The 10,463-nt window shown below is 36.2% G+C and overlaps 1 protein-coding gene across 1 annotated transcript in view; it reads right to left on the minus strand.

The window, feature by feature from the left end:
* Positions 1–10,463, minus strand: part of LOC135196579 (uncharacterized) — a 266,337-nt gene that overhangs the window by 24,658 nt on the left and 231,216 nt on the right. Inside the window, exon 8 of the mRNA XM_064223420.1 lies at positions 4,032–4,112. Coding sequence (XP_064079490.1) covers positions 4,032–4,112 — 81 coding nt within the window. The remainder of the gene's footprint in view (positions 1–4,031; positions 4,113–10,463) is intronic.

The following is a 10,463-nucleotide window of genomic DNA, read 5'->3' on the forward strand; positions in this document are numbered from 1 at the left end:
CCACAGAAAACCCCACTGAAATTTTTAACAAATTATTAATTATTCCAATTAAGCCCCACATGTTCAGTGCTGCCATCTTTGTATAATTCGTGACTTGAGACCGATAGTGAGATGTCATCGCATAGTATCTCCAGCATCCTTAAAATAGCGGCCTAATTAATTCAATTAATGCGTTAGGGATCGTGGGCATGCCAGATATATTTTTAATTCAGGCATATTCTCTTACAGGAAATGAGCTATTTGTGCTGTGTTCTTATTTCATCCAGGAAAGCTTCAGTTGTGCGCACCAGCCCTAAAGTTTTAATCAAGCTAGTACAAATCCCAACTGTACACAGTACCCTTAAATTATAATTTGCAACTGTGTCAGATTGGTTAACACCATTCGTTATCATTCCCTCTTTCTACTTAAGTATTGTTAAATAAACTATTATAATCATAATACGTAATTGAAAATTATTGGTGACCTTGACATTACCATGGCCAATATTTGTTTCTCACACATTGAGAACGTAACAGTGACCTCTTCACCAATAACATGGTACTAGGTCTGCATGCGTAAGAGGTTTCCCCATACTTCAAGAAACAAGATGATGGAACTGAAACGAGGAAATGGATGCAATGTTTCATTGCTGTCTGGTTAATAGGAACAAATGTATGTAGAGAAAAATAGCTATTATTGAGGTCACAATTAGATTGAACAGGCTAATTATAGTGGAAGCCTGTCTCGATGGTGTGTGTTTTATCGTTTTATTTCTTTTAATTTTTTTTATCAGTTTCACCATAAAATGCACTTTGTGATAAAAGTATAAAAAAAAAACATTTAACAATTTTTAATGGGTTTTTCTCGAGTTTTACCTAACAAAATAGGCAGTTTTAAGCGTTTTTTTTATAGGGATTTCGACTATGTCTGGTATATATCCTCTGTGAATAAGGGGGAACACTGTATACATACAAATACTATGTACTATATATACACTGGACACCCCATATTCGTGTTCTCCAGATTTGCGGACTCACACATTCGCGGATTTCTCTTGGGAAAGTTTCCCCACAATATTAGCAGAAAATTTGCATATTCGCAGTATTTTTCTATGAGAAATACCACAAATTCCTTTTTTTTTTTTTTTTTTTTTTTTTTTTTTTTTTTTTTTTTTTTTTAATCAATTTCATCATAAAATGTACTTTTTGTAAAAAAACTATTAAAAAACAAAGTATAAAAATTTTTAGTGGGTTTTTCTTTAGTTTTAACTAACAAAATAGGCTGTTTTCAGCATTTTTATAGGGGTTCCTACTATTCGCGGGTTCTAACTATTCACGGGGGTGTCTGGTATGCATCACCCATGAATAAGGGGGACCACTGTATACTACACACACACACACACACACACACACACATATATATATATATATATATATATATTATATATACAGTGGAACCTCTGGTTTTGTACATAATCCGTTCCAGAACCTCTAACGAAAACCAAAGGGTTAATTCCCGTAAGGATAATATAAAAAATACATTTTGTAGGGAATAAGCAGTGTTATATACAGAAAACAATGAGAAATAAATATAAATGAATAATGATTATTTAGCACTTAACATCACTCTTGCCTTTATGGAAGACAGAGAGGAGGCGAGAGGGAGGAGGAGAGGGTACTCTTTGGAAGGGGAATCCCCTTCCAGAAGGACTTCAGGTATCAAGAACCTATCTGGGGTTACTTTCTCATTTCGTTTTTTACTGGCACTAGGACCAGCTTGAGAGTCACTGTCCAGAGGCATTTGTTTCTGGTGTTTCTTTAAAATTTACTTGAAATTAAACATGGCGTTGTCATTAAACATGTTAAGAGACACGGATTACATTATTCCTCACAAAATTTTACTACATCACTTTGGTGGTTAGCTGTACAGTGTTCCCCCATCTATCTGGGGTTACTTTCTCATTTCGTTTTTTACTGGCACTAGGACCAGCTTGAGAGTCACTGTCCAGAGGCATTTGTTTCTGGTGTTTCTTTAAAATTTACTTGAAATTAAACATGGCGTTGTCATTAAACATGTTAAGAGACACGGATTACATTATTCCTCACAAAATTTTACTACATCACTTTGGTGGTTAGCTGTACAGTGTTCCCCCATATTTGCGGGGATGTGTACCAGACCCCCCACGAATAGCTTGAATCCACGAATAGTTGAAACCCCTATACAAACGCTTAAAACTGCCTATTTGTTAGTTAAAACTAAGAAAAACCCACTAAAAATGTTTATACCTGGTTTTTTAAATAGTGTTATCACAAAAAGTGCATTTTATAATAATAGAAAAATTGTGGTTATTTCTCATTGAAAAATACCGCGAATAGGGAAATTTTCTACGAATATAGAGGGTGTGTGTTCCAAAGAGAAATCAGCAGATGTGCGAGTCCATGAATTTGGATTGCGCAAATGTGGGAGGGTTCACTGTAGTGCTGCAAGTATATCACATCTCTCATTACAATATTTATTTTGCTCCTATAATATCTGTATGTACATAACACCTCTGGTTAAAATATTTAGTTTTAATATCTAACTTCGAAAATATTAGTATATTGATGAAATCATGACTATGAATAACAGAAAATTTTACTATGAATAATAGAAAATTAGGCGTCCTATATCATGGTTACCGACTGATGACTACATAGTTGGTAAAAAAAAAAAAACCTTATTTATTCATAAATTTTAAGCCCAGGAATCACAGGTTCTATGGGTTGCATTATTTTACACTAGAGATAACAGGATTTTCGCATCAACTTTATGCAAATAAATATAAGTCTTAATTTTAAACAATGTACAACATTTATCAGTTATTATCGAAATAATCCCTTGACAATATTGATGTCCACTGTCCCTACAATTATTATTACTGAACAAAGTAAGATTTTTACGCTTAACTGACAAAAGTGTAGAACTACCAGTGAAAACTGTTGGACCCAACTTCATAAGCCTCCCTTTCATTTGCCGTAGAACTACTAATTGTGTAATTGAGGTTGTAGAATTAAATTTGTAAGCCGAGGAATTTTTTCAACTCGTCTACTTGAAGACTTTAAACTTTCAGGTCAATAATGTTAAACTTCAAAAACCTTTACTTGAATATTATACTTGCAAACTTCACTAGCACTCACTTCGAAACTGGTTAACTCAAGATTCTGATGCATATTAAATGACTATTCAACACACTCTCTTTAACAGAGCAAACTCCATAGTGTAACTTTAGCTTCATGGACACACCACCTTAACTTGACAGACTTGAGTATTTTGAAGCTTTAATCTACCTTCAGAAACTTCGACTTTAAACTGAATTGGATGTGGAACCCACCAAGTTCTGGAACACGACTTTAAATTGAATTGTTTGAGGAACCCCACAATATTCTGGAACACTTGAACTGAAAAAAAATCAATAATTCTCAGTGAAGACACTGACTCAAAGAGTCTTGGAGAATTTCCACTACAAAATAATTAACAACTTCGTTAAGAATGACTGACTTCAATGACTTCTAGTAAACAGGAGTGGTTCAGCCCTCACTGTAGACTTACTGAATTCAAAAGTATATAATTATCAAGTATGATCAAATCTCATTGACAGCTTGTCATGGCACTGTACAGAAAAGTTTGACTTTAGATTCTTTGTTAGGACTGACTTGACTTATCAAACCGACAGCGAAGATGAAGGGTAAAACTCTCTCTGAAAGAGAGCAACTGGGAAAACCAAAAGCTAAGATGGACTTTCTGCAAAGCGACTTCTGACTTAAACCCTTGGCTAGTTTTCGCTTTCAGAACTTGTTGATACTACTATGTATCCACAAGGACAGAATCTCCTAAGAAAATGTGACTTTACACTCCTCTATTCTGAAACAGAACTCCAAAAATGCAGAAAATTATAGCTTTCAAGGTTTTCCATTGTGAAAAGAGCGTAAATGGTAAAGATATAAGGAAAATAAGTCAGTAGTAATAATTTGTAGTAATTATCATGGCTTCAATAATATAATAATAATATTACCTGTACTTGTCTGTTGTGACCTTTTCCGTGACCTTTAGTACTACCTTTTCCTCCACCTTTGCCTTTGTGATTCGGATGTGCCTGAAAAAGGAAATAAATAGTATTATGGAAATCTCATTTCTACAAGTTCACCAGATGCACAATTAAACTACTATTGGTGATCTTTATAGTCGAGGCAACACTCGGGGACATGGAAAAATTAATGAAATTATTTTGGCGTCGACAAACAGAGAGAAATTAGACCTTTCCCTTATCGCTGACCTTTCGAAATGTATTTATACAACTGCACCATTTCAAAATCGTTTGATATTACTAGAATATACCACCCACCTCGTAATACAAGATACGCAGCTGATTTTACCAATCTTGCATTGTCTTCTACTCGATTCAGTACCACAGTTTCTTATCAGTTTTATTCCTGTGTGACTAAACTGTGTAATGTGCTAGATCTCTTCTTAACAGACATAATTTTATTTAAACCCAGAAAGGCAACTTTATCTGTGCATCATTAAAATAACATTGTTTGGAAAACTCCACTGTCCTACTGTCAACGTTATTATTAAACCACCCATACACTCGTGTTTTTACTGTCAACGTTATTATTAAACCACCCATACACTCGTGTACTGCACTTTCATAGTAACGTATACAATATAGGTTTACTTTGCTATATACAGGAAAATCTCGAAAATGTCTAAATAGATGCAACGGTTTTTATTAAACCACCCCGAAGCTTTCATATTATATATATATATATCTATATATATATATATATATATATATATATATATATATATTATATATGCTTACATCACAGTAGATGCACGTGACTTCATAAATAAGCTAATTCCACAGGAAAAGGATAGTCAGAAATCCAAGCGCTTTTCGTCTTTACTAAGACATTGTCAAGGAGCGAATGACAATGTCTTAGTAAAGACGAAAGCGCTTGGATTTCTGACTATCATTTTCCTGTGGAATTCGCTTATATATATATATATATATATATATATATATATATATATATATATATATATATATATATATATATACACATGCATACATACATTCATAACACACATACATACCATACCACATACATACATAGCATATCATACATTAAATAACATACATACATACTACTACTTTAAGAAATGTTGTGGGGGCTAAAGGGACATTTCACGAAGCGACACGGGCTGAGCCCAGAAGTATTATATATATATATATATATATATATATATACTATATATATATATATATATATTATATGTATGTATGTATGTGTGTATGTATATATATATATATGTATATATATATGTATATATATGTACCGTATATACTCGAGTAACGTGCGATCTCGCATATCATGCGACCCCAAAATTTTCACCAATAAACAGTGGTTTTGTCATGTATCTCATGTATCATGCGAGTTCCTTTTCCGAGGTCCGTTCATAAGGTTGGTGGTTTAGCGTGCTAATGGCCGAGTCGTTCAGATGTGTGCTGCTGCTAGTGAAGTTACGGTAATTTTTTTACTAATCTCGAGAATTGAATAGAAGATCTCAAGATTAAAAAAGAATACCAAGATAATAAAATAATTTAAAAATAACACGCCTTGGAGTCCTAAATCTTCCCATCCCTCTCTCTCTCTCTCTCTCTCTCTCTCTCTCTCTCAGAAATCAATACTGTAATGTAATTTGAGTCTTTCACCAACGGGTATCAGTAAATGTGTAGACATTGTGTGCGTGTTTAAAAAAGTGTAGTACACACACATTCCGATGTTTCGGTTTTTGGAATTTTTCAATTTCGGAAATGTGAGGTCAGATGCATAATCAAACAAACATCACTACTGCAGAAAAAAAAAATTTTCCCTTTATGTTTTTCATTATTGTTATTTATTATTACTGTTTTATTTAAATAAATATTATTAATATATACTGTTACATGAAGTGAGATAATTAAGATCTACCTAATAAAATAGTGGGACAATTAATATCATATGTTCACTAATAGCTATTATTTTCAAAACACACATTCCGTAAAACACAAAATATATGTACATAACAATCAAAATCTAATGTTTTGGAGTTCAACTTGTGAATTTCAACAATAAGTAATGACTATATAATATATTTCACCATATCGATCTGCAGTTGAAGAGTCGTAAAATTTTGAGGATGGTGCGGGAAAAGGATTTGTACTTTGTGATTACGTATCGCTACCACACCATGCGGTATTTTCATACCACTATATTAATGATGTTGTGTGTGTGCAAGAAACGCGGTGGAAAGGAAATAAAGCTAAAGAGTTGGGAGATGGATATAAGCTATATTATAGTGGAGCAAATAAACAAGGTAGAAATGGATGTTGGCATAGTACTGTCTAGTGAACTAAAGAACTCGGTAATAGAAGTGCATAGAAAGAATGACCGTATCATCAGATTGAAGATATGTTATGGAGGAGAGATTCTGAATATTTATAAGCGCATATGCACCACAAGTTGGTTGCACAGAAGAAGAGAAGGGAAATTTCTGGAGAGACATGGATGGAATAATGCAAGAACTGGAAGAGCATGAGAGGGTGATAGTTGGGGCAGATTTGAATGGCCATGTCGGAAGTGAAAATGAGGCGATTGGGCGGGTGCATGGGGGCCATGGAATTGGGGAGAGAAACCCAGAAGGAGAGAGTGTAGTGGACTTTGCTGTGTCATTCGACATGGCAATAGTAAACACATTTTTGAGAAGAAAAGGAACACCTAATACATATAGGAGTGGGGGAAGATTCTCCCAGATAGACTATTTCTTGTATAAAAGGATAAATCTGGTGGAGGTCAAGAACTGCAAAGTTATTCCAGGCGACCATGTAGCCCCCCAACACAGGCTGCTATATGGACTTGAAGTTGAAAAGGGAAAGAAAAAACCAAAGCTAAAGGGATAAGGAAAATTAAATGGTACGAATTACAGAAGGAAGGGGATAAGAAGAGAGAGTTTAAGAGGAGGGTTTTGGAGGATATTGATATAGGGATTGAAGATGTTCAAGAATGGTGGGCACGAAATGCAGCAGTAATAAGAAGGCATGGAAAGGAGCTGCTAGGAGAGACATCTGGTATCATATGGGAAGAAAAGGAGTAGTTGGTGGTGGATGAATCACATTGAGAAAGTAGAGTAAAAGATAAGAAGGAGGCAAAGAAAAGATGGGAAGAGTCACAGTCAGTGGAAGACAGAAATAGGTACAGAGAGAAAAACAAGGTGGTGAAAAAGGTGGTAGCCCAAGCTAAAGCAAAGTCGTATGATGATGTGTAAATAAGAGCTGGGACAAAGGAAGGATTAAAGAAGATGATGAAGCTATCAAAAGGCTAGAAATAAGAGCACCAAAGATATAACACACATCAAACAAATAAAGAATCAAGCAGGGTGTAGTGCTAGAAAGGAGGAAGACATTGTGAAGAGATGGAAAGAATATTTCGAACAGTTGTTAAATGAAGAAAATAATAGACTAATAAGAGAGGATGGGCAAGTGAACATTGCATGGTAATGAGGTTTTCTAGGCAAGAGGTACTAAATGCACTGAAGAAGATGAAGAATGGGTAAGGCAACCGGACCAGACATGATCCCGGTGGAGCCATGGAAAGCATTAGGAGATGAAGGAGTGGATATACTGTACGATCTTATGATAAAGATCCTTGAACAGGAAAAAGATACCAAATGAGTGGCGTGGGAGTATATTGATCCCAATTTTTAAAGGGAAAGGCGATGTCCAAGAGTGTGGTAATTATAGGGGCATTAAATTGATGTCCCACACTTTGAAGATACTGGAAAGGATGATAGATGCTAGACTGAGAGAAGAAGTACAAATAGGTAAAGAGCAGATGGGATTTATGAAGGGAAGGGGAACAACAGATGGTATATTTTGTCTGAGGCAAATAATGGAGAAATTCGGGGAAAGACAAAGGGACCTACATATGGTATTCATTGACCTTGAAAAGGCTTATGACAGAGTCCCGAGACAAGAGGTATGGAGGAGCCTGAGGGAGAAGATGGTGCCAGAGAAGTATGTGCGATTGATACAAGAGATGTACCGGAATGTATTTACCAGAGTGAGGAGCAGTGTTGGGAGACAGAAGGTTTTGAGGTGAGAGTAGGATTACACCAGGGGTCGGCTCTGAGCCCATTTATCTTTAACATAGTGATGGATGATTAATAGAGGAAGTAAGGGAGACAGTACCATGGAACATATTGTATGCGGATGATATTGTTCTGTGTGCCAGAGAGCAGGGAAGATCTGGAAGTGAAATTGGAAAGATGGAGACAAGTCTGGAGGACGAGGAATGAGAATAAGTAGATCCAAGACAGAATATATGTGTACCACCACTGAGGGGGATGATAGAGAAAGTATTCAGCTTGGTGGAGAGCAAATAAGGAGAGTTGATAAGTTTGTAAGTATTTAGGGATCTTTTGTTAACGCTGGAGGAAGTATGGAAGAAGAAGTAAAACATCGGGTACAGGCAGGCTGGAACAACTGGAGAGCGGCCTCGGGTGAGTTCTTTGTGACAAAAGAGTGCCGCTTAGTTAAAAGGAAAATTTCACAAGACGGTGGTAAGAAACAGCAATGCTGTATGGTACGGAAACAGCAAGCATGAGAAAAGCAGAGCAGAAGAAGATGGATGTGGCAGAAATGAGAATGCTTAGGTGGATGTCTGGGGTAACAAGAGTGGATAGGATCAGAAATGACTACATAAGGGGGTCAACTAAGGTGGTGGAAGTATCAAAGAAAGTGCAGGAGGGGAGGCTGAGATGGTATGGACACTGTTGAGGAGAGATGAGGACCACGCTGGGAGACATACTATGGGAGTGGAGGTGCAAGGAAGAAGAAAGAGAGGGAGACCAAGAAAGAGATGGAAGGACTGTGTGAGAGGAGATTTACATGAGAAGGGAATTGATGAGGCAGAAGCGCAAGATAGAAATAGATGGAAACGGCTCATCCGAAACGGCGACCCCATATAAAAATGGGAAAAAGCTGGGAAGAAGAAGAAGAAGATCGCTAAGACACACTGGTATTTTTCATACCACTATACATTAAAGTTAAAATTATCATATTATATTATTGTTTTCACGAAGAAATAATTATATAAAGAAAATTATCGAGTAATTTTTGCCGTCAGCAGTCAGAAAATCACGAACATGGTAACGTTCAAACCTAGTGTCCATCCACGCATATGTCTATAAATAGAACAGAAGCAGAGGGCAGTCATTGGATAACAGATCTCCATGGCTACCAACCAGCCAATCAGGTGTTAGTTATACTACTCTGTGAATTTCTTTTAGAATGAACGTTTACACGTAACACACGGGAAACTAACGATGATGGTGTGTCTTTGCATACAGTACGTAGTTTTTGTTTTTATTAGTGTATTTTACTGATTACATGAATACTCTCTCTCCTCTCTCTCTCTCTCTCTCTCTCTCTCTCTCTCTCTCTCTCTCTCTCTCTCTCTCAGGAAAAGATACCGTCAATTCAATTTATCAGTATCTTCCTGATAGACAGAGTAAAATATTTAGGACTCCAAAGCTTGGCATATGTCAATTATTTTATTATCTTGGGATTTTTGGTTAATCTTGGGATTTTTCCATGGTCAACTCTTGGGATTAGTTAGAAAAACAAAAATGCGATTATTTGAGTAGCGCACACCCAAATGAATACGGGGTAAGCCTAGCCACGCCAAACAATAGTATTTACAAAATGAGCGGAGCTCTGGCTGGGCTGTTTTGGTCCACCCACGTGTTTGATCGCATATCTGCCAAATTTATAACAACAACAGAGATAAAACCATTTCTCCCATTACAGATATCAAATATTATCTTTTCCGTTGCGCAGAATTCTAAATAAATTACGTAGGTTCACGATTGATAAAGTTTGTTTATGCAATAACAAGAAACGGAGTCAGATATTCTATCAACAGGGCATCTCATTTTGGTGCTGTTGCGAATATTTCAACCAGTACCACGTGCGTTTAAATCCATACTGACTGTACAGTCTGGAGGCATTTCTCCCTTCTACACATATCTTGATTTCTTAATATCGTAGGTATAGAATAAATTGGTGAGCAAGGAAGTATGAAATAAAGCATAACAGTAAGTTTGACGAGTGAGAAAATAAACAATCGTATACAGACAGACTCTCTCTCTCTCTCTCTCTCTCTCTCTCTCTCTCTCTGAGAAAATAATAGATAGGAAACAATGACTGAATATTGCTTGAATGCGATATGGCAAAGTTTGGCCTGACTGAAGAGTGGAGTGACTTTGACACCGACTTACAAGTTATTCCTGGTCATCTCACAGCCATAGATAGACATCAACTTCACAGCCGAGAAAGGGCAATCGTATACGAAATAAATAGGTATGGAAAATGCGAAATGCGGGCCTATGTTGTCCCATAAAA

Source organism: Macrobrachium nipponense, chromosome 18, assembly GCF_015104395.2.
Source record: "Macrobrachium nipponense isolate FS-2020 chromosome 18, ASM1510439v2, whole genome shotgun sequence".
Classification (NCBI taxonomy): domain Eukaryota; kingdom Metazoa; phylum Arthropoda; class Malacostraca; order Decapoda; family Palaemonidae; genus Macrobrachium; species Macrobrachium nipponense.